The sequence below is a fragment of the Salmo salar genome, chromosome ssa01, assembly GCF_905237065.1.
Source record: "Salmo salar chromosome ssa01, Ssal_v3.1, whole genome shotgun sequence".
In the NCBI taxonomy this organism is placed as follows: Eukaryota; Metazoa; Chordata; class Actinopteri; order Salmoniformes; family Salmonidae; genus Salmo; species Salmo salar.
This window is the reverse complement of record NC_059442.1, coordinates 127,976,838-128,001,306: the sequence shown is the minus strand read 5'-3', so window position 1 is coordinate 128,001,306 and position 24,469 is coordinate 127,976,838. Positions and strand designations below refer to the sequence as shown.

The window sequence follows — 24,469 nt, the reverse complement described above, 5'->3', positions numbered from 1 at the left end:
AGACATGGCAGTCAGGTCAAGAAAAATCTATCAGGTCACACTAAGTGACATTCTGAAAAGCGTAGAAGGAAAAAGCAGATACAGATGCAATCCATTATCAATGCGTTATCATGTTACACATGATCATCTTGGTCTCGAGTTTTAGTCTTCAAATAGTCTTACGACAGTCAACCATTACAGAGCAAATTCTGGTCATATAGCTCCCTCTGGCGGTGACAGGTTAACCATAGAAACAATACAAAATCAAATCAAACCAAACCAGAGCCAGTGGAGGACGGCCCAAGTAGAAAAGGCAGATTGGAGCTCATGGACCACCCCTCCAGAGCATTTGACAATATCAGGAAACATAAAATGATATTTGAGACATATTGAATGTATTTATTGAAAAGGACTGAAATTCCAGTTTAACAACTGTACAGTGTAGCTACACAGTTCTAAGTGACTTTTTTTTTTTTAAACCTTAAAACAGCAGAGAAATACAAAAGTTATTCAGTACTCATGAGCAAAACAAAATGGGGTCCAGCAGCAAAGGTTCCTACAGTAGAGAATACTTACAGTAAACACACCTGACTTGACAATATAATAACCCAGTCTGCATCTGAAATGGCACCCTATCCCCTATAGCAAATCATTGTTTTACCAGGGCCAGTAAGAGTCTGGTCAAAAGTAGTGCACTATATATGGAATAGGGTGCCATTTCAGACGCACACTCAATGTCCATATGGAGCTCAACATGTATGAGTGAAACACTGTTTTAATACTGTGTTTGTATAATAATAACGCAAACCAAATCGGAGGCAAATGCATAGGAAAACATGATTGATCGCAGTCGGACCTCCACTGTGCAGTGTTCGCTACGCAATTCATAGTCTCATCCTCAGCCTTCATGTGAGCGTTGGACTGAAATCAATGTGCTAAAAAAAAAAAAAATCTGAAATTCTGTTTTATTGTAGAACTCTTATCAGTGTTGAAATAACTGAATGTGTTATTATAAAACACTTATCCGACGTTTAAAATACCTGAAAAGGTTTTGCCGCTTAATTATCAACTGTTGCTACGTGCATGAACAGGTGACAAAGAGAGTAGTTGTACGACTTGCTCTAGACATAGACCATCTGCAGCTACAGTATATTTTCCCCCACTCAGGACTAGCCAGATCTCAGATCTGTTTGTGCTGTATAGCCTATGGTAGTTGTGGACTTGGCTATACAGCACAAACAGATACGAGACCAGGCTTACTCAACAGGGACTTAAGCCTGAAATGCGCTTGTATAAATGATGTGAAGATACTGTACAGGGTTTCCAGTGTGGTCCAAAAGACAGCAGAGCATACTGGCACATAGACCAGTGACATTTTTGTCCATGCATTATCTAACACATAACGTTACTGTACATACACACACACACAGGAGTATTTCAAGGTGGGGCTTGTCACTGGCCTACTATACAGCTCCCTCCATTGTATTTCACAAGTTCTTTTTTGTCTTTCAAGAAATCAGGGTGGTCTTGATGTTTTGTGTGGGTGGGAGATTGTGGCATTGTTTCTGCGGTGGGGGTTGTGTTTTGGTCAGGTCACGTCTCAACCTTGGTCCTGGGAGAGTGGACAGTCTTCACCACCTTAGCGCTGCTCTTCACATCATGCTCGATGATCTCTGAGAGCGGGGTGTCTTTGGATCCGTGCTTCTTCTGGAAAACGCACAACAAAACACACCGAAATCAGTGCTGGGAGATGAATCAACTGACTAGAGGATCTGGTAATAAAATCTAGTATTGTACTTTAGACATGTAGCGCTGTCATTCAAAGGAAAGAAAGCGCTCCGCTATGCGCTTGCAAAGTATCATTTTTATTAATTTCTAAAATTCCTGCCTCACAGCCTTTGTCAGAGGTAGTACGTGTGGCACTGACCACAGCAAAAGGAGTCTGACTTACCTGAGAGGGGGTTGAGCTGGAACCTGGGATGTCTGCTGTTCGTGTCACAGGTAATGGGGGAACAAGATCTGTCCGGGCGCTGTGGAGTGGGTAGGGATGTGTTAGATCTTGGAAGACATAAACAGGATAAAACTTGAATCATATGATACAGTACATATTATTTACAAAGCGTACCGTCACTCCCACTATCGTGTCTAACGGTGCTGAACAATACAGGAAAGAACCATTGGCATCAAGTGTCGGCACAATGAATAAACTAGGGTCTAGCCCGAGGTTCAATATTGAGGCGCGTTGCAGCGCGCTAGACATTTTTAAAGGTCACTTCCAATTGGGCAGTCATTTGCAGCATTTACCGTGAATGCGATCTCCGCGAACGTCGGTAATTGCCTTTCAAAGGCGCATTGTAGGCAGCCCTCTATAACACGCTTCGGATTGAATCCCACCCGAGATACATTTCTAGTGAGACTGCACAGTGAAAAACCATACGATCTGGCCTGAGACCAGTTTAGACTCACTTGACCTCAGAGAGCACGGATCTCTCCCCTTCGGAGCACTGGGAGCGCCGGTACTGACGGAAGCTCCGGGGAGAATGAGAGTGCCGGATTTTTATTGGGTCTCCTTGGGTTCTGGAAGGAAGGGATGAACATAAAATCATTCCCTTCATCTCATGTGTAGGACAGTAGGCCTACCTCTTATTCAGCCTAAGGGATATAAGGCCTCTCTCTATACTGAATCCATCAACTTCAGAGGCGGTGAGATAGTGGTCTATCTGGAGCACAATGTATCTCTACAGGGTGGACGACTATGAAATAACGATTCAATAATTCACACATGAGCCGAGCTTTGAATCTCTTATTTTCTTATCGAAGTGCAGATCAAGAAACCTTACCCCCAACGTATTGACTCAGCATTATAAATTCATAGCTATCTGTGATTGTCCTTTAGACCATTTTTCATTCTTATCTATCTAATCTAATGAGGAAGGGAAGAGCAGTTACTCACTCCACTTTCTTGTAGGGGATCTCCTTCAGCTGATCCTCTGTGAGGTCTGGAGCCGGGTCCACCAGCTCCTTCCTATAGGGATAAGACCACCAGGACATGTTATTATCTCTCTTCCCATAACCCTAGAGACAATGCTGTTTCAACAACCTTTGAAGGCTGTGCAAGTACACCTTTTTCAATAGTATACACTTTATAAATAGTTCATGAATGCTTAGTCAAGTTATTACAGTGTCACACATTTCACTTTCCATAACACATGATCAAAGGCCAATTTCTAAAAGACCACTGTTGAACCTCATAACTGGAGTCATGGGACTTACTGGATGTGTTTCCACAGTTGTTCCTTAGCCTGCACGTCTGGACTCCGCCTGGAAGACGTCACAGAATTACAGGGGTTAATAGTTGAAGGGTTATTTATAAGAGGGACCATCTGACAGGGAGGTTGTATTGAAATGAATGAACATTATTCTCTGTGTCTTGGAATTGAGGTGGTACCCAATAATGTTGTATCTAAGAGCTTAAATCATTTCCCCAGGTCGGGTCTGAGGTGGGGGTCTCTGGAGCAGGGAGGACAGGGAAGGAGGGTTTGTGTGCTTTAAGAAAAAAATATATATTTTGCATTTATTTAACTAGGCAAGTCAGTTAAGAACAAATTCTTATTTTCAATGACGGCCTAGGAACAGTGCCTTGTTCAGGGGCAGAACGACAGATTTTTACCTTGTCAGCTCAGGGATTCGATCTTGCAACCTTTCGGTTACTAGTCCAGCGCTCTAACCACTAGGCTACCCTGCCGCCGTGTGTGTGTGTGTGTGTGTGTGTGTGTGTGTGTGTGTGTGTGTGTGTGTGTGTGTGTGTGTGTGTGTGTGTGTGTGTGTGTGTGTGTGTGTGTGTGTGTGTGTGTGTGTGTGTGTGTGTGTGTGTGTGTGTGTGTGTGTGTGTGTGTGTGTGTGTGTGTGTGTGTGTGTGTGTGTGTGTGTGTGTGTGTGTGTGTGTGTGTGTGTGTGTGTGTGTGTGTGTGTGTGTGTGTGTGTGTGTGTGTGTGTGTGTGTGTGTGTGTGTGTGTGTGGGGTCTGCGTAAGTTACGATCGAGAGCGGTGTCGTGAGCGGCGGTGGCTTGGGTCGTTCTGAGACCTCTCCTTCTGACGGCGGAGCACAGCTTCCCACTGAGGACCAGAGTCCACCATCTCATTCTCTTGACGAGACCTGGAAGATAAATTATAATACAATCATAATCAATACCAGTTATATGAGTTATTATACAGTAGAACCATGTTACACTGAAAATACAAAACAAGCATATCTACACGATAGACCTGAAGATGCACTAAAACCTCATCCCATCTGCACAGACAAACACAGAGATGACAGTACGGTTGCAACTTGCAACTACTATGACACATGATACATCTAACACTACCTCAGGGACCTCGCCAACCGATACATTACATACATCACCATTTTCACAACAGGTTTCCGTGAAATATACTCTTTCATTTTCTTCCTAGTTCGTTTTGCTGTGTCATGCGCTGAGATATTTATACGGTCTGTAGTGTGTGGTATGATCCGGCTAGGGGAACATTGTGGGCCTACAATATGATATAGCTGTTCAATAAGATCTGGTATCATTCAGACAACAATAGCAGCCTGATAATATGCTTTCTCTCTTCAATTTACAATGTCCACTACAGACACTGGCTTAGGAAAATAGTTGTCTTGGGAGCAATTCCACCATGTACAACATATGAGGGTGAAGTAGTAGTAGTTTACTATAGAGCTTTGCATATGTAATGTCTACTTGTAGGAAGCACAGTGACATCACTCACCGGTTCCTCTTTTTACGATGATCCCGGGTGGAGTTCTCAGACTCGCTGCCACTACTGGTGTTGCCACGGGAACGTGACCTGCAGGTGGGAGGCATTGAATAAAACGGGGTTAAAAGGTTTATGAGGAGAAAGAGAATGAGATGGAATGTTGTTTGTGTATGACCTTTCAGGGAGAGAGGACAAAAGTGCGTGGGAGAGGGGATGAGTGAGAGGGTTAACGCTTACTTTTACAGAAATGACTCTAGGACTAATGTAACTACTGAAAGACAGAACCACACAATGAGTAAACTGTAATCTGTGTACAACTGTGATGGTGGACAAAAAAATACAGCACATCAACGACCATGTGGGCTGGTCACTGGCTTTCCACTCGTCTGACTCATCAAGTCAATGTGTATGTAAAGATGTGTAGTTGAAAACAGGACAGAGGTTGAGAATTTTAAGAATTTACTATTTAGTTCTGTAAGTTAACTATACCTTCTCCTCTGCTGTTTGTTCTGCTGCTGGGGATCTGTTGGATCACTGGCCTGGCCTTTCCTGAGGGACCAGATCACAGAAGTGTCACTATCATGTTTACTGTTATATTATTTTCACTGTGTCACTGTCATGTTTTTACTATAAAACATCAGAGGAATGTCACTGTCATGTTACAAATCTTATTAAAACGGAGGTTTATGAGTTTAAAATGTTTTAACAATCATAAACATTCAGAGAGCATCTATCCAGCCATGCTTTATGCTAATCATCAGTATCTGTTTTATTCAAAGAGACTACTCCATCGCACCCTCGGGGCAATCTGATTCACTGTTTCTACCCAGAAACTCTGCATCTCTGCCGCACAACAGACAGACCAGACTAACCTTTACGAATCATCATATTACATTTTATTTGATTACTACAATGGCCTAGTACAAACATACTACTATGCCCTTTCAGTAGCTTCAATACAGTATTGTCACATTTACAAGGCAATTTAAACAATGTCTTCACAATCTTTTTTTTGTAGTTAACTGCTTGTATAGGAACAATTTAACAGCTATTACAAGGTTAAAATGTTACGTTGTACACACAATATTGTGCGGAACGCAATCGGACAGTTCCACATGACACCACTAGAAGGCAACATTATCCCATAGATGTAGCAAAGATTTTTATAACTAACCCAAGACAGACTGTTTCCAATGGGAACAAATGAGTCATAGTGGGCAGAGCCAAGCACAAGCTAGCGAGATCCTATTGGCGCGTGCTAGCAAATATTTGCATGTTTCGGTTCGGGAACACCAACTCTGTGCACTGCACGTGTGCAATACCTAAATTCGCCTTTGCACTCCTTCTAAACAACACAATTTTTTCAAACTTTACCCTATAGTTTTAAGAAGAGAACTGTATTCAGATCAAATGTTTCATCAATGACAAAATTTGCAGAATGTCAGCCAAAATCAATCTTCTCCCACTGCCAGCAACTGGGCTTCCTCTCACTACCATATTTGGTAGTGAGTGGAAACACCAAATGGATGCTTCACATTTATACAGCCGGTGAAATATCTGTCTACATCTATGAATGTACTTTTCAACAGGGAAATGACTGAAGGAGCAACAGCAGCGGATGTATTCCTCCTGTCACTACCGGACGTTCACTTTCTACCTGCAACAGGCACACCTACCTGGACACACCTGGTAAGGCTATGGATAGCCCATATAACTGTCAGTTATTATGGTTGACAGGTGAAATGTTATTGGCTAGGGCCTCAAAGTCTAAAGTACTAAGCTAACATATGAAATTGTTTTATGATGGATCATTTAGCTATTTGATTTCGAATTTTAGGACCCCTTTAGGTATAAAAATATATACACTACCGTTCAAAAGTTCGGGGTCACTTAGAAATGTCCTTGTTTTTGAAAGAAAAGCATTTTTTTGTTGTCCATTAAAATAACAAAATTGATCAGAAATACAGTGTAGATATTGTTAATGTTGTAAATAACTATTGTAGCTGGAAACGGCATACTTTTTTTTTAATGGAGTATCTACACAGGCCTTCAGAGGCCCATTATCAGCAACCATCACTCCTGTGTTCCAATGGCACACTGTGTTAGCTAATCCAAGTTTTATAATTTTAAAACACTTTTGCAAGCACAAATGAAAACTGTTGTACTGATTAAAGAAGCAATACAACTGGCCTTCTTTAGACTAGTTGAGTATCTGGACCATCAGCATTTGTAGGTTTGATTACAGGCCTCAAAATGGCCAGAAACAAAGAACTTTCTTCTGAAACTCAACAGTCTATTCTTGTTCTGAGAAATGAAGGCTATTCCATGTGAGAAATTGCCAAGAAACTGAAAATCTCATACAACGCTGTGTACTACTCCCTTCACAGAACAGCGCAAACTGGCTCTAACCAGAATAGAAAGAGTGGGAGGCCCCGGTGCAAAACTGAGCAAGAGGACAAGTACTTTAGAGTGTCTAGTTTGAGAAACAGACGCCTCACAAGTCCTAAACTGGCAGCTTCATTAAATAGTACCCGCAAAACATCAGTCTCAACGTCAACAGTGAAGAGGCAACTCCGGGATGCTGGCCTTTTAGGCAGAGTTGCAAAGAAAAAGCCATATCTCAGACTGGCCAATAAAAAGAAAAGATTAAGATGGGCAAAGAACACAGACACTGGACAGAGGAAGATTGGAAAAAAGTGTTATGGACAGACTAATCTAAGTTTGAGTTGTTCGGATCACAAAGAACATTCGTGAAATGCAGAAAAAATGAAAAGATGCTGGAGGAGTGCTTGACACCATCTGTCAAGCATGGTGGAGGCAATGTGATGGTCTGGGGGTGCTTTGGTGGTGGTAAAGTGGGAGATTTGTACAGGGTAAAAGGGATCTTGAAGAAGGAAGGGTATCACTCCATTTTGCAACGCCATGCCATACCCTGTGGACGGCGCTTAATTTGAGCCAATTTCCTCCTACAACAGGACAATGACCCAAAGCACAGCTCCAAACTATGCAAGTACTATTTAGGGAAGAAGCATTCAGCTGGTATTCTGTCTATAATGGAGTGGCCAGCACAGTCACCAGATCTCAACCCTATTGAGCTGTTGTGGGAGCAACTTGACCGTATGGTACGTAAGAAGTGCCCATCAAGCCAATCCAACTTGTGGGAGGTGCTTCAGGGAGCATGGGGTGTAATCTCTTCAGATTACCTCAACAAATTGACAACTAGAATGCCAAAGGTCTGCAAGGCTGTAATTGCTGCAAATGGAGGATTCTTTGACGAGAGCAAAGTTTGAAGGACAATTATTATTTAAATTAAAAATAATTATTTATAACCTTGTCAACGTCTTGACTGTTTCCTATGTTCATTTCATGTATGTTTTCATGGAAAACAAGGACTTTTCTAAGTGACCCCAAACTTTTGAACGGTAGTGTATATTAAAAAAATCTTTTATAAAATATTGAATTTGGCATTTACATTAGCCCATAGAAACACATTGAATAGGGCCTCCCGAGTGGCGCAGTGGTCTAGCTGTGCCACTAGAGATTCTGGGTTAGAGTCCAGCCTCTGTCGCAGCCGGCCGCGACCGTGAGACTCATGGGGCGGCGCACAATTGGCCCAGCGTCGTCCGGGTTAGGGGAGGGTTTGGCCGGCAGGGATGTCCTTATCCCATCGCGCACTAGCGACTCCTGTGGTAACACCGTCGCATGGTGTACGGTGTTTCCTCCGACGCGTTGGTGCGGCTGGCTTCCGGGTTAAGTGGGCATTGTGTCAAGAAGCAGTGTAGCTTGGTTGGGTTGTGTTTCGGAGGACGCACGGCTCTCGACCTTCGCGTCTCCCGAGTCCGTACGGGAGTTGCAGCAATGAGACAAGACTGTAACTACCAATTGGATACCACGAAATTGAAAAATATATATAAAAAAACATGTTTAAAAGTTAAACACCAAAAAAATAATAAAACTAAATGAACAAAATAAGAAAATATTAAAATAAAAAATATTAAACAAATACGCATATTCGGAAATGGCAAAAAAAGACATAAGACACAAAAAAAGGAACATAAGGAATACAGTTTTGAAGGAAAAGTTTTCATTGGAAGACCGACTTTCACGATGTCTCATGGTTTGACAAACACCGCTGTAGCTTCCAAAGGCAGATGCGGAAGGACACCATAGGCGGATGCGGTGGATTGAGACGCAGCCCATGCAAAAAAATATATCTCTAGCTTAAACTGACAGATTTTTTAAGGGAATTTTAAAAATTAATGTTACTTAGATTGACGCACGGTTGCGTAAATAGGCACTTAAGGACCAACATGCGTTGGTAGACCATCTGCTTGGCAGATGTTTTGGAGGTGTAACTGAAGTATGAGCTGACAAATAGGTGAGCGGCTGCTCTTGTGTCAAACCATTCCCTTCCTTATTATCCCTACCATGTCAGAAGTTTAAAGTGGCGTTAGAAAGTGTAGGCTAATGCATGTCTTCATGTTAATTTATAGCCTATATCAGTCTAATCAAGGTGTAGACAATAGACCGCCGCCTATTCGAGTGTTTGAACTTGTAAACGCGGCTGCATGGGATTTGTCGGATTATAAATTCGGGTGGTTTCGTTGCATCCAATGGTTTACAGAAGGAACCGCTTGTGGATTTGACAGCTCTAACGCAGTTTCACCTCCAACACTGCCAAAACAACATAGTGAACATTTTACTGATATAATCTAGCCCTAGGTGAAGGGGACACACCTCTACCAGCACAGGGTACACCTGGACAATTTATGGACAGTTCATACCAGTGTCAGCTAAGGTATTGGGAGGAGAGGTGAGATAGGTTGACAGGTGAAAAGGACAAAGGTGAGGAGTACACACCTGCGTCTGTTCTGGGAAGGCTCGTTCTCGCTGCCTCCTGACGGGGTGCGTCCACGAGCCGTGGGGAATTTAGGCGACTTTGTTCGCTCGTTGGCCGTGTTGTACAGTCCACTGGGGAGAAAAACAAGGCAGCTAGCTGTCGATCCTACTGAACATACATTGAGCTGTATGATGAAACTAACTTGTTGCAAAAAAAAAATTACCGACACAGTATAGTCTTTAGCGTGAATGAAGACATCCTACCTATGCAAACAACAATAGCATTCTTGTCCACCTAGCCACAGATATGCCAGGATGATGATGACATAGCCTCAGAGGATAAAGCTAAATGCCGAGGCTAGCAGGTCGCAACACTGGCTGCTGCTAAGTGACCCCAGGCTTCACACACACACACCTTGTCTGCATTCATTAGCTTCAGATAAGGCCCCTCTAAGGCCCCTCCGACACACAGTTACGCAAGCATGCATGCTGGAACAAACACGTGCACACACGTGCACACACAGCCCTTACCAAGGGAGCACAAATCAATATGTAGATTCAATCATGTTGAAACCAGCTTATTGAAATACAAATGGCCCTAGATAATACTTCATTATAATAGCCTGGTCCCAGATCTGTTTGTGCCGTCTTGCCAACTCCTATGGTCATTATTTGGCCCATGACAATGACTATAGCGTTTGGCAAGACGGCATGAACCAATCTGGGACCAGGTTATACTGTGAACTGGAGGAGACACATATATATATATATATATAAACGGAAAATGTGTCTCGTCACTGGGCTCTCACAAACTGCTTCCAGTAGTGTATTTCATGAATCAGTTGGAGTGTGTACTATGTTAAGTCTCCTTCACTACTGAAGGGCTATGTTCTGTTCCTCCGTTGTTGTCAACGGAGGTGGTGTGTGTGTACATGCTTGATCCATTAAATATAAATAATGTACGTAACACACATAACACAGACAGTATTAGGGAGGATTAGTCTATAAGACAACAGTGTAATTGAAACATATTAGACTAGAACGATCCATCACAGAGCAGGGGCTCCAATCAGACAGTACTGTACCTTTGTGGGGTGTTCTCATCCCATGGTGCATTGGGCTTCCCTGGCTGTTCCTCTGGACCACCATTCTCCGCCTTGGTTACTTTGGCGCTAAAGATAAAAAAACAGGTAAACAAAGTATTTTGTCTGGGCTAAGCATTTTTATGAAGAACTGTCACTTTATACTGGAAAAGCATTCTCAATCCCCCCTCAACTTCTCTTTTCTCTTTCCATCTCTGTTTTATATCCTTTTCTCCATTTGGTCCAAACTTACTGCCTCTCTCGTTCGTACACTATTTTCTACATGTCTGATACCTCTTCACAGGCGACAGTGCTGTAATCTTAGCCGTTCCTTCTTTTTCTGAATTCTCCGTCTTTGTGTTTGACCGATTCCCATTGTTTAGTCCTATAAGGAAAAGAGATGTTCAGTAAGATTAAATAGTGAACCAATTTGCCTCTCTCTTTCCATTGTTTCAATACTAGAACAATATCCGTCCGTAACTACGTGTGGCATGGTAGCCTTCCTACGAAGGGCTCAGATTTATTGAATTATACACAGCTTTGTCTATTTTTGAGCCCTGCAGTTATAATTATAGAGAATTCAATCACTGAATGTGTCAGAGAGATTACTGTCCCACTGCACACAGTGAAAACAACAATGCTAAGTCAAGCACGTTATGCCAACATACTGTGCGTATGTCTGTGTGAACTGCTGAAGTGAATATAATATAATTAGCTAATTGAAGCCCTGTTGTTCCTGATGGGGGAACAGGAGGAGGAAGTGAATACTAAACTTACTGGGACTGAGACTCAACTAAGCTGCTTTACACCCGACATAAGAGGAACTGTCATTAGGAACCTGAGAGGTTCTACTTTGTGTCAGAAGAGGTGAAAGGTGGGGAAATGTTTTGTGGCTATGTATGATGTGTGGCATTAGTTACCATTGATATGTAACCCTTGTCGTAGTGACATTGTGCTTGTTAGGTGTTGTGTAGTGTGTCTGTAGATGTTGTGTATGCTTAAGGTATGCTGCATATCCAGCTGACCTGTGGTCTGTGGTGGTCTCTTGGGGTAGGTCTTGCTGCGGGTCCTGACCACCTGCAGGTCTGCCCGGGGCAGACTGATAGACGGATCCCTGCCCATCTGCATAGCTGTCTTACCACTGTAGGGAAAGAGAGAGAGACACACACACACACACACACACACACACACACACACACACACACACACACACACACACAGAGTTGTTTAGTCATCTTGTCTTTTCATGGTTTTAGGGGAAGACGTTCCTGGTCTGTCAAGTTCTTATGTGAGACAGAGATGATCTGGTCTTGGCCTTTTCATATGTCAAACCCTTTTGTCAGGCACAGTGATACACAGTCTGATGCAACAACGAGGTGTTGAAGAGCAACATGAACATAGAAAACACAGCCAAGGTTGTGACTGAAGTGACCTTAAACCTAGCAGAGGTCAGTAGTAGATCATGTAATAAATATTGCAGAAAACTGCAACTGGTGAAGAAAACAATCACTGTTGTACAGAGTGGCAGTCTTCTCTGAGTAGATACAGGAAGTAGACAACCGAAGGAAGACAAAGGATAGATGGATGTTGTGTGATCTCTGAATTATTCAGGTCTTCCACTTGTCTGTGGTGTCACACACGCACACACAAACAGTCTCTCTGTCTGTTGAACACTGTATCCCCCTTTCGCTCCTCTACTAAAACAGTCTCCATTATTCATGAGGTTGTGGATTCTAGAATGAATACATGCTGGGAGAAGTTCTCTAGGATTTACCTACACCCCGCTTTGCCAACCAAAATGATGGGCAGAGAAAAATGCTATAATATTTCTATGTATAATGCATACCTTTGTGTGGAGTTCCATCTTACAGATTATAGAAATGCATTATATTCTATACAGTTTTTACAATACTTTTCATACATAGCTAACTACATTTGAAGGGAATAAAGAATAGAGGTTCTCTCACCTGTACCGATGTTTAGATCCCAGGGAACCAAATTTGGATAGTTTTCTTGTAAGTGTGTTGGAATCATTTTCTGGCATTCTAGAAAAAGCATTCAACAGCAATGGAGAGCAGGCCTGGATGAAGAATTTAAAAGTACTGTACTTCCACTAAAGTCTCATATGGTGTGCACATTTCTACAGTACATTATTCCACAGGTAATACATTTTTCTTTTTTTCTTTATGAATTCAGAATGTGACTAACCCATGTTAAAGAGGATTAAATGCTCAGGCTGAAAGGAAAATAAAAAAATTGCGTCTTTCACAAAGGTGACCGGCGATGCGTGTTTGAATTCTGAATTCACTTTGTACTTTTTATACATTTAAAGGAAGAGACGCGAACTCAATTGCTGACATATATATATATATATATAAAGAAGCAGTTCTCTTGTTCTGATCATTGCATTAATGACATAATGGCTGCTCAAACACCACTAAGAGCTTTCGGGCTTCATTAAAATTCAAAACTCTGAGTCAGAGAGAGTGAGTGTGTCTGGTACTAGTGGTACATTCCTCCATTAACGTATAGCTGTAAAGCAAAAGGCCATTATAAAAGCCTCTTGTAGTCTCTCACCCAGCCATGTGTTATTAACACAACCATCACCACTACAGCATTGAGCTAAGGCCTCCCTCAAAACCAACACCACTTTAATACACCACTACGGCCTCACTCACAGGGCTCCGTAACACTACAGATAACTCAAGTCACTGTTGAAAGACAATTAGATGGAAGGTTAGATGGAGAAAAAGTACTGAAGGTAGGTGGATGTAGTCAGTACACCCAACCAGAAGCTAAAATGAACCTATGTTTTTACCTCTTCTCATTGTTTTTCTCACTCTTTCTATAAGGGCTTGTATAATATATCCTCTCACATTAAAACTGCAGCAAATACCTGCCTATTTTCATCCGATGGCTTATGCCCACTTCTCCCACCTTCGTGTCATAGTCCCATCACAGCATAACACATTCTCTCCCATTCTCTCATCCAAACCTCCCAACCCCTCCACCCTTCTCTCCCCCAGAGGACTATACGCCCGGGGGGGGTGTATAACCTGTCAAGCCCCCTCCCCTCCTGTCTACCTGTCAGCTCCAGGTCTGTCTGTGCCACAGGGACCCAGCAGACTGCAGGGTTCACACGCGGATTAAACAGCATAAATCCAGAGCCTCACGCGCCTTGCTGCCTCTCCTGCTCTTTAGGGCACAGTCCGTGTAAGTCTGCTCTCATTAGGCCAACGCATGCACACGCACAAGGGACCGCACTGAGCTGCGCAGCCAGACAGAGGCCTTGTTCACTTTGATTAAGGACTGAGGGACTCTGGGATCTTCATGTTAAGAGGTATGTGATAGGGTTGTTTCTACCTGAGGGGATAACAGAGAAGGGCTTTTGTTGGAATTAGTGTGGGTGATTGTGTTGTAGATAAAAGGGACAATTTTTCCACTGAAGCATAAATAGTTTGGGGTTTTACCTGTGGAAGGTGGTAGAAGTTCTAACTGAAAAGTTACAATAGTGTTGGTACAGTATACTGTAGTATTTGCCTATGACTGTGTGTGCGCGTTTGTAGTTTTTTACCTAAAGAAAGTGTGGTGTTCTACGCAGCACTTCCACAGATGTTTACAGGCTGTCTTATTGGGTGCCTCGAAGAAGAACGACGTCTCTGTACACTGCAAATAAACAACAACATAATCTCTTATACAATCAACAAACAAATAATACAAATCACATTCATAAGCTAAACCAAGAAGATGTATATCATAACAAGAGCCATTTCATCATTAATTCCGAAAACAACATTTGTGGTGGTGGTGGAAAGGACTCGTATCAAATGTACCATTAAATGTGTTTTAGCTAAGTGTTTATGTAAATGAACAGGTAGTGTGTAATCTCTCAACCAAGATGGGATGTCTGTTGGGTCATTAGGCAAATGGATATCACTGTAGAGAGAGGACAACTCGCACTCTCTAGACTCCCCTACAGCTAGTCTCCGAGAGGAGGTAGCTACCGTAAGCCCATAGGTCTCCTATATTCAAATGAAGCTCCGTTCTGAGCTGCTCTGATATTATCAATAATGGGGTTATCATGGGTCTCTACTCCAAGGCCTCTCTATTCACGGCTTAATGAGACCCTCTCAGGTTGAATAAAGTAAACCATATCATTCAGCAAGACTCACATGTCTCAATGAGCCTAACTATCTCAACAGAGAAAAGTGGTTCTTTAGTGATATCTGAAGGGGTAGGCCACACCACATCAGTTTTTCCATCACTTTGAAAATGATCAAAATGATCATTATCCTCCCCAAAAGCCCCCCAAAATGTACTTAGAAAATTCCCCTAAAGATTCAAAAGATCAGCATGAAGCTGGATTTGTTTTGAGGAAGTTTAAGTTTGTGTGAAGTGCCTATCTTTTCTCATTTGCACCCGTGAAGTGAACATCAGTGAAGACGGGAGAGTCGAGGCTGAACTGTCATGTTTCTTTAATTCCTCTCCTTACATCCTCCTAATTTTTGTCGAAATGTCTCAAGATCAAACACACAGTGGATCTTTCAAGGTTTCACATGGGAGTACTATAGATACTCCTGGGAACATTGTCAGTTAAGGTCTGATATGGGGAATATTTTTACAATGAGGCTTTCCAAACCTGTGATATCCAAACAAATTGGTTTCGATTCATTCAGTAATTACGAGTTAGCTAGTGCGAATGATCTCACATTATTGAGTTTATGAAACATGCCAAAATTACTTGAAGAATCACAAACAAAGCAGAGGTAGAAATACAGTACATAACTTAACAAAACATTCCTTATGCAGATAATTGCTGAAAGATAATAACTGGTGACTTACATCTTTTCCAACAACTCGAAGTTCAAATTGTGTTTCCTTAAAATGCACTTTAGTTATCCTTGGCCTGAAACAATAAATGTAAACAAACAAATGAGGTGCACTGTAAAAATTTGGGGTTTAACAAGGGTTCTTCTAAGATCCTCAAAGTTCTTTGAAGAACCTTAGGTTTCTTGGCACTGAAAATTGCCACCGAAAGGTTCTTCCCAAGAAGGAGGAGGGATTCATCCGAGGAACCTCCTCAGTTGTTGGGGGTTCTTTCAGGAACCAAACTGCCCAACTGAAACATTTTGATTTGAATTTGAAAGGACATCAGGTGCAGGCACTTAAATAATTTTTTTTTAAAGGTCTCCTCATTTTAAGGTAAGGTTTGTCCCTAATTTGATCTAAATAGATGGTATCATCCTAAAACAATATCTATCTTTTGATATTTGTGCACATCATTCTAAAACAGAAAATGGACACAATACAATGGATATCAATCAACAGAGAGAAGAATATGTAGGCTATAAGAATATAAGGCTAGCTGGATTGGTTGCAGATGACGACTGAACTACATTTTTGTGTCTGTAGGTATACTGACGAAGGGGCATACAAAGGTATGTCAATTGGTGTTGGTATGTTTTGCAGATCACATGTACCATCCTCCTCCCTTCAATGAAAATCCCATAGGCCTCTACATTATGGACATGGTATGTATATGAAAACCATAATCAAAAGTAATTTTTTTCCCCCATTCCCATTTGCCACAAAAACCATGGTATGAATACTGTTGTGTGCGTGTGTTAATCATCTGTATAATTACTATTTTTGGGATTCAGACTTCACCCTCCCCACACCTCTGATGAATATAAGCAGGAAACCTGTTCAATCACCATGCACTGCAAAATCATTCCAGCTATTGATACGGTGAACATCAACACGCCAGAGGATATACCCATTGGACTTGGGGCTCTGCTGGGAGTTTGTCATATCAGGATTTTTTTATTCTGCTTTGTCACTAAAATCAAAACACGGACAACTTAAAATATTGTGTTATTGTTATGCGTATTATTAATAATAATATGGGGGGGTAGTTCAAACATTTACACCAAAAGTTTTTTGAGGATCCATCAGAAAGGGTTTGTCGACGAACATATAGGGGTTTCCCATAGTTTCAATTTGAAGAACCCCTAAAGGATACTCCAGGAACCTTTTTTCTTTTTAGTGTGTATTGTATTCAAGGTTATGATAGCAAATTAAAGTGGATGATTCTCATGAAATACTGCCACAAAACAATACCTACCAGAAATACTTCCCAACTTGTGTTTTGTTTTTGTAAACAACAACTCCAATAGGTGTCAGCCCCAGGAAGTATTCAGACTGATTCTCTCCCTGCAAAACACCACAATAACAGGTATTATACCAAACACAATTTACATAATAAGTGCCAACCAGAAATAACACAGTAAGGATACTAAAGTATGTGTCAAAGGAAAAAAGTCATCTCAGTAAACAGAACCAAATGGTAAGGCTGCCATGAGAGAAATTGTAAGGAACATGATCAAGGCAAGGTGATTGTGATAAACCACAGAATACAACTCTAACAAGCATCTCAGTCTTCTCCACAGTCAGAGTCCAGCTCCTACTTACGAACACAGGGTGAAGGTCGACTCCATACATATCCAGTGTTTTAGCTATTCCTAAATAATTGGCTTCAGCCTCGGAGGGAACCTGACCCCTGAAACACAGAGATGTTATCTTGTTAGCGAAGCATCAGGAAAGGCTTTAAAGTCCATAGAAAAGCCCATAGAACGTAGTGTTATCCAGTGTGTATCTACAAGTATACATCGTGTAACATGATCTAGTACACATCTACAAGTACACATAGTGTAACATGATCTAGTACACATCTACAAGTACACATAGTGTAATATTATCTAGTGTACAATGACAAGTAGTGTACAATAGAGACTATATCATTGGTCTAGTTGCTTTTATCTATTCGAAAGCTAAGGGTTTAGAAACAGCCATGTAACATGAAAAATGAATGTAAAGTTGATATATATTGCATTGTAATTCACACCCGGTGACACTTATTGGATTGATTGAGAGTTGTTGAACCGTCAGGAACCCCACAGTCTAATAAACAGTAAAGCTATCATGATGATCTGCCTGACCTTGGGCAACAACAGAGGTCATTATAGGGAGTGTATTAGAGAACTGTGGACAGTTCAAGACAATGGGTTCACTCTGAAGAGGTGAGATACACAAAGAGGCAATACAAACTACAATGGCCATGGTGCCCATAAGGTCGCCTAGGCAGAGAGCTCCTGTACATTTAGTAAATATAAATGTGAACTTTGAACATTTTTTTTTTTAATCAATCTCTGTTTTCATCACATAAACATGGTCTTCAATGTCCTGTTACAGGACTTTGATGTTAAATCTGTTTGTTTGCCTGCTACATTTTACATTTTAATCATTTAGCAGACGTTCTTATCCAGAGCGTCTTACAGTAGTGAATGCATACATTTCATTTCATACATTCTTTTTATTTTGTTATTTTTTTTGTGCTGGCCCCCCGTGGGAATCGAACCCACAACCCTGGCGTTGCAAACACCACGCGTTGCAAACACCATGCTCTACCAACTGAGCTACAGGGAAGGCTAGTTGGATGGCTAATGTTGCCATTTCAATAATGCAACGGCAGCACCATCTTTTTTGTTTCACCTGCCGGTTGGAAGGTGGAGACTGCGATGTCAGAGAGGAAGAGGGACTGTTCCTGACCACTGCTGAGGTGTGGTTGATTTTCTGGTGCTTTACTGCAGCCAAAGCATCACCCAGGTGCGTGCTACACTGTCTGCAATGGAGGATCAGCCACCTACGGAGGAGCGGTTACTATGGAGGAACTGGGAACGCTGGACAAAGCGATGGGCCCTGATGAAGAGCTCCTGTCTTGTCTGACAGACTGACTTTCTCTCTGGCTGTACTGTGCCATCTGCCCCCTCCACTCAAGCCATACTGACTTTTCCAAACTGCCTCAACTCCATTAGTTTTCCATCTTTACTTTGTTGTTCATTGATGATGTATTTTGTTAACAAGAGGACCACAATGGAAATACGTTTCTAAACTTGTTTGTGTTATCCTAGTTTTTCTTTTTGTCAAATAAATCATATCATAAACACTGAGTGTACAAGACATTAGGAACCCCTGATCTTTCCATGACAGACTGACCAGGTGAATCCAGGTGAAAGTTACTGTATGATCCTTTATTGATGTCACTTGTTAAATCCATCAGTCTAGATGAAGGGGAGGAGACAGGTTAAAGAAGTATTTTTAAGCCTTGAGACAATTGCGACATGGATTGTGTATGTGTGCCATTCAGAGTGTGAATGGGCAAGACAACATATTTAAGAGCCTTTGAACGGGGTATGGTAGTAGGTGCCAGGCGCACGGGTTTGAGTGTGTCAAGAACTGCAACGCTGCTGGGTTTTTCACGCTCACAGTTTCCCATGTGTATCAAGAATGGTCCACCAACCAAAGGACATCCAGTCAACTTGACACAACTATGGGAAGCACTGGAGTCAACATGGGCCAGCACACCTTGTAGAGTCCATGCCCCAATGAATCGAGACTGTTCTGAGGGCAAAAGGGGGTGCAACTCGATAATATTAAAGTTTTGTACACTCAGTGTATCTACAATTGAAGTCAGAAGTTTACATACACCTTAGCCATTTAAAAACTCAGTTTTTCACAATTCCTGACATGTAATCCTAGTAAGAATTCCCTGTCTTAAGTCAGTTAGGATCACCACTTTATTTTAAGAATGTGAAATGTCAGAACAATAGTAGAGAGAATGATTTATTTCATCACATTCCCAGTGTGTCAGAAGTTTACATACACTCAATTAGTATTTGGTAGCATTGCCTTTAAATTGTTTAACTTGGGTCAAACGTTTCGGGTAGCCTTCCACAAGCTTCCCTCAATAAGTTGGCTGAATTTTGGACCATTCCTCCTGACAGAGCTGGTGTAACTGAGTCAGGTTTGTAGGCCTCCTTGCTCGCACACGCTTTTTCTGTTCTGCCCACAAATTTTCTAAAAGATTGAGGTCAGGGCTTTGTGATGGCCACTCCAATACCTTGACTTTGTTGTCCTTAAGCCATTTTGCTACAACTTTGGAAGTATGCTTGAGGTCATTGTCCATTTTGAAGACCCGTTTGCGACCAAGTTTTAACTTCCTGACTGATGTCTTGATATGTTGCTTCAATATATCCACAATTTTCCTACCTCATGATGCCATCTATTTTGTGAGGTGCACCAGTCCCTCCTGCAGCAAAGCACCCCCACAAGATGATGCTGCCACCCCCGTGCTTCACGGTTGGGATGGTGTTCTTCGGCTTGCAAGCGTCCCCCTTTTTCCTTCAAACATAACGATGGTCATTATGGCCAAAAAGTTGTATTTTTGTTTCATCAGACCAGAGGACATTTCTCCAAAAAGTACGATCTTTGTCCCCATGTGCAGTTGCAAACCGTAGTCTGTCTTTTTTATGATGGTTTTGGAGCAGTGGCTTCTTCCTTGCTGAGCGGCATTTCAGGTTATGTTGATATAGAACTCGTTTACTGTGGATATAGATACTTTTGTACCTGTTTCCTCCAGCATCTTCACAAGGTCCTTTGCTGTTGTTCTGGGATTGATATGCACTTTTCGCACCAAAGTACGTTCATCTCTAGGAGACAGAACACGTCTCCTTCCTGAGCGGTATGATGGCTGCGTGGTCCCATGGTGTTTATACTTGCGAACTATTGTTTGTACAGATGAATGTGGTACCTTCAGGCATTTGGAAATTGCTCCCAAGGATGAACCAGACTTGTGGAGGTCTACAATTTTTTTTCTGAGGTCTTGGCTGATTTATTTAGATTTTCCCATGATGTCAAGCAAAGAGGCACTGAGTTTGAAGGTCGGTCTTGAAATACATCCACAGGTACACCTCCAATTGACTCAAATGATGTCAATTAGCCTATCAGAAGCTTCTAAAGCCATGACATCATTTTCTGGAATTTTCCAAGCTGTTTAATGGCACAGTATGTAAACTTCTGACCCACTGGAATTGTGATACAGTGAATTATAAGTGAAATAATCTGTCTGTAAACAATTGTTTGAAAAATTACTTGTGTCATGCACAAAGTAGATGTCCTAACCAACTTGCCAAAACTATAGTTTGTTAACAAGACATTTGTGGAGTGGTTGAAAAACGAGTTTTAATGACTCCAACCTAAGTGTATGTAAACTTCCGACCTCAACTGTATGTATGTGTATATATATATATATATATATATATATATATATATATATATATATATATATATATATATATATATATATATATATATAAGGCAAAGGGTGGCTATTTGACGAATCTCAAATCTAAAATATACTTTGATTTGTTTAACACTTTTTTGGTTACTACATGATTCCATGTGTGCCATTTCATAGTTTTGATGTCTTCGCTATTATTCTACAATCTAGAAAATAGTCAAAGAAAGAAAAACCCTTGAGTAGGTGTTCTAAAACTTTTGACCAGTAGTGTTTAATACAAGTAATCTTACGTGCCAGACTTAATATTCAGAGACAGACTTGTCTGATGCCACGAGACAACAATAAAATAAACACAAAGGAACTAAAACTGTAACATAACATACTTTCCCTCCTCCTCATCTAATCAATAATGGTTTTTCCATGTTCCTGAAATTCCATGTGAGATAATGTTCAACTGAGTTGTGGTCTGGGTTACGTATCTTCTATTACTGATTAACTACAGAGAAAGGGTCGTGTTTAAAAACCAAAAGCATGCAGTCAAGGAAACCACAGCTATGGAGCAACTCCCTGTGGTTTTACGGTATGTTTATCGAGGGTGAAACATGTCCCAACAGTCAACTAAGTCTACCAAATATCTATGAATGTGGATGAAGGGTGATGGAATTCCTAGGTCAATAAGGTGTTAGTGTATGTATCATGAAGCCCACAGTCTAAGCTCTGGACTATAAGCAGTGTGTCTACAGTGTAAACTCTGGACTATAAGCAGGGTGTCTGCAGTGTAAACTCTGGACTATAAGCAGTGTGTCTGCAGTGTAAGCTCTGGACTATAAGCAGTGTGTCTACAGTGTAAACTCTGGACTATAAGCAGGGTGTCTGCAGTGTAAACTCTGGACTATAAGCAGTGTGTCTGCAGTGTAAGCTCTGGACTATAAGCAGGGTGTCTGCAGTGTAAACTCTGGACTATAAGCAGGGTGTCTGCAGTGTAAACTCTGGACTATAAGCAGGGTGTCTACAGTGTAAGCTCTGGACTATAAGCAGTGTGTCTGCAGTGTAAACTCTGGACTATAAGCAGGGTGTCTGCAGTGTAAACTCTGGACTATAAGCAGTGTGTCTGCAGTGTAAGCTCTGGACTATAAGCAGGGTGTCTGCAGTGTAAACTCTGGACTATAAGCAGGGTGTCTACAGTGTAAACTCTGGACTATAAGCAGGGTGTCTGCAGTGTAAGCTCTGGACTATAAGCAGTGTGTCTGCAGTGTAAGCTCTGGACTATAAGCAGTGTGTCTGCAGTGTAAGCTCTGGACTATAAGCAGTGTGTCTGCAGTGTAAACTCTGGCTTTGGGAAACTCTACACAGTATCCTGTGCTCTACATCCCCCTTCTGATGTTATGTTTGGAGTGGTGCAACCCCTCCCTTCCCTCCTCTGCTCTCCCCTCTCTGCTCTCGAGCCGTATCATTGATCTTCTGATCACACACATTAGCAACACAAAGACTCAGGCTCATTCAGCCTGTTCAAGCGTGACCCCTAGAGCTCCTCACACCTCTCCTTCTCCTCCCCCTCTACCTCTTCTCCTTCCCTACCCTGAAGACACAATGTCACCCGGGATTCCTTACGAGTCCATTATGGATTCTGTTCACATGTTCTTTATAGGTGGCCAGGGCCAGGGACAGGGTTGTGATGATTGCTGGTATAAATACGGCGAGTGGCGAACGGCATTGGAACGGGGGAGTTATTTACGGACGCTCTGGGGTGGGCGGGGAGACGGGCGGGGACGGGTCTGCCAGGCTGTGTGTGTGTGTGTGTGTGTGTGTGTGTGTGTGTGTGTGTGTGTGTGTGTGTGTGTGTGTGTGTGTGTGTGCGCCGCTGGTGTGTGTGGTTAGCCCTATGTCTCTCCGCCTGGCCTGTCTGCTGCCTATGGGACCGGGACCGCCTGGTATGACGAGGCAGGAATAGGAAGTGGAAGAGTGTCAGAGAGCAGAGCTTGGTGCTGACTACATAGCAGATCACAGCGAGGACGACATCCACAGGCTCTGGAGAGAACTAGGGCAGATACCTAGCCCGCTACGTCTGTCTCTCTGCATCTACTTCTCCCTCACGCCCTCTCCCACTCTTTATCTGAGTCCAGCTCCCTTTGTCTCTCTCTTCCGCCTTCTGCCTCCTCTCTATCCCCACTCAGTTCTCATTTCACTCTCTCTCCATTTCTGTCTCTTTGCATCTAACTCTCCGCCCTTTCTCCTGCTCCTTCTGTCTCCCTTTCCATCCCTCTGCTTCACCTCTGTCCCTCCTTGTTTTCATATTTCAGTGTCTCTATGTCCCTCTCTCCCACTGTCTCTCTCTTCCTGAGTGCCGCTCCCTCTGTCTATATATTTCTCGCTCTTCCTCCCCCTTGCAACTCCTCTGTTCTCACAACCTCTCTCTATGTCTATCTGCATCTTCTCCCACTTCTTCCTCTCTCTGCCTCCCCTCTACCTCTCTTTTGTCTTTCTCTGACCAGTCAGTCAGTCAGATAGCAGTGGGAGGATAGGAGGATGCATTGATGAACCCTCTAGTGGCTGATCTCCAATTAGCCCAGCCTGTTCCGCTGTCCTCTCTCCATGGGACACTTAGCTCACTGCGTAAATAACGACCGAGGCCTGAGCCTCATCAGCAGGCCAGAGGGCTGAGACTCCCTCCAGTATTACAGTCAGTCACAGCAGCAGACAGACAGACAGATAGAGAGAGAGAGAGCTGCTAGAGGAGCTAAGAGCCCAATTGATGCTCAGAGTCTCTTAATCATTGATAGCTGCCTGAACCCTTTTCACTTCTTACTGTGCGTACTGTTGTCTTTTCAGCAGCATTAAGAGGATGTATGATAATTAACTAACACCCTTCAGGACTTATGGGCTTGACACTGAAGAGGTACTGTAATACATAGATGGTATGTGATATTACGGTCTGAATTTTAGAAGACCAACCCGATAGGTTTCTGTTATAGAATAATAAACTGTCTGACTGCGAGGAGAATGTTGTTATCCACAGAGAGACAGAGGACCAGACTTGGTTGCAGAGGGTATGGTGGGTCTAGATCGTTAATATGTGTGTCTGAGTGTGTGCATGCACGTGTGTGTGTGTGTGTGTGTGTGTGTGTGTGTGTGTGTGTGTGTGTGTGTGTGTGTGTGTGTGTGTGTGTGTGTGTGTGTGTGTGTGTGTGTATGCGTGTCCGGCTGACGGGGGCTGCATGGGGAGATTATGTTGGTGTAATGTAGTGGACATTTGTTGGAGCTGGCTGTTTCTCGTGTTTCACACTGAGATTAAACCACAATCACTTCACTCAGTTCACTGTCACAATACCATGGACCATGCCACTGTTTGGAAAACACAAACAACAACAGAGAATGGATGGATGGATAACTTGTGTGCTGTGGTCAAATTCCTCTGGAAAAATTGGTTTATTCTCCATTCTATATTAATTCCTTCTAGAAAGATGGCTTCACTGAACTGACCTGATTCGTATCATTACATTTTAATATGTGATGATCAAAATATATTTCTCTTTTCAATTAAATCTGTCAAGGATCAAAACAGAGCTGTCTGTCTGTCTGATTTATTGCCTACTCTCTCACAATGAGGAGGAGCGTGCTTGTGAGGGCAGACCAGTCATCACAACTGTAATCCATAACCCTCCCAATA

At 42.3% G+C, this 24,469-nt stretch overlaps 1 protein-coding gene across 3 annotated transcripts in view; it reads right to left on the bottom strand.

The window, feature by feature from the left end:
• Nucleotides 1-352: 352 nt before the first annotated feature.
• Nucleotides 353-24,469, bottom strand: part of LOC106561913 (band 4.1-like protein 4) — a 98,646-nt gene continuing 74,529 nt past the window's right edge. For 2 of the 3 annotated variants that reach the window (XM_014126271.2, XM_014126282.2), the window contains exons 8-24: nt 17,136-17,223; nt 16,789-16,877; nt 15,507-15,570; nt 14,239-14,330; nt 12,632-12,709; nt 11,690-11,805; nt 10,959-11,049; nt 10,668-10,754; nt 9,604-9,714; nt 5,233-5,292; nt 4,756-4,833; nt 4,016-4,135; nt 3,253-3,300; nt 2,933-3,004; nt 2,446-2,556; nt 1,931-2,009; nt 353-1,686 (exon numbers count right to left, since the gene is read on the bottom strand). In XM_014126271.2, coding sequence (XP_013981746.1) covers nt 1,573-1,686; nt 1,931-2,009; nt 2,446-2,556; nt 2,933-3,004; nt 3,253-3,300; nt 4,016-4,135; nt 4,756-4,833; nt 5,233-5,292; nt 9,604-9,714; nt 10,668-10,754; nt 10,959-11,049; nt 11,690-11,805; nt 12,632-12,709; nt 14,239-14,330; nt 15,507-15,570; nt 16,789-16,877; nt 17,136-17,223 — 1,498 coding nt within the window. In that variant the 3' untranslated portion in view covers nt 353-1,572. The remainder of the gene's footprint in view (nt 1,687-1,930; nt 2,010-2,445; nt 2,557-2,932; nt 3,005-3,252; nt 3,301-4,015; nt 4,136-4,755; nt 4,834-5,232; nt 5,293-9,603; nt 9,715-10,667; nt 10,755-10,958; nt 11,050-11,689; nt 11,806-12,631; nt 12,710-14,238; nt 14,331-15,506; nt 15,571-16,788; nt 16,878-17,135; nt 17,224-24,469) is intronic. The other variant, XM_045688602.1, reaches the window with a different exon arrangement.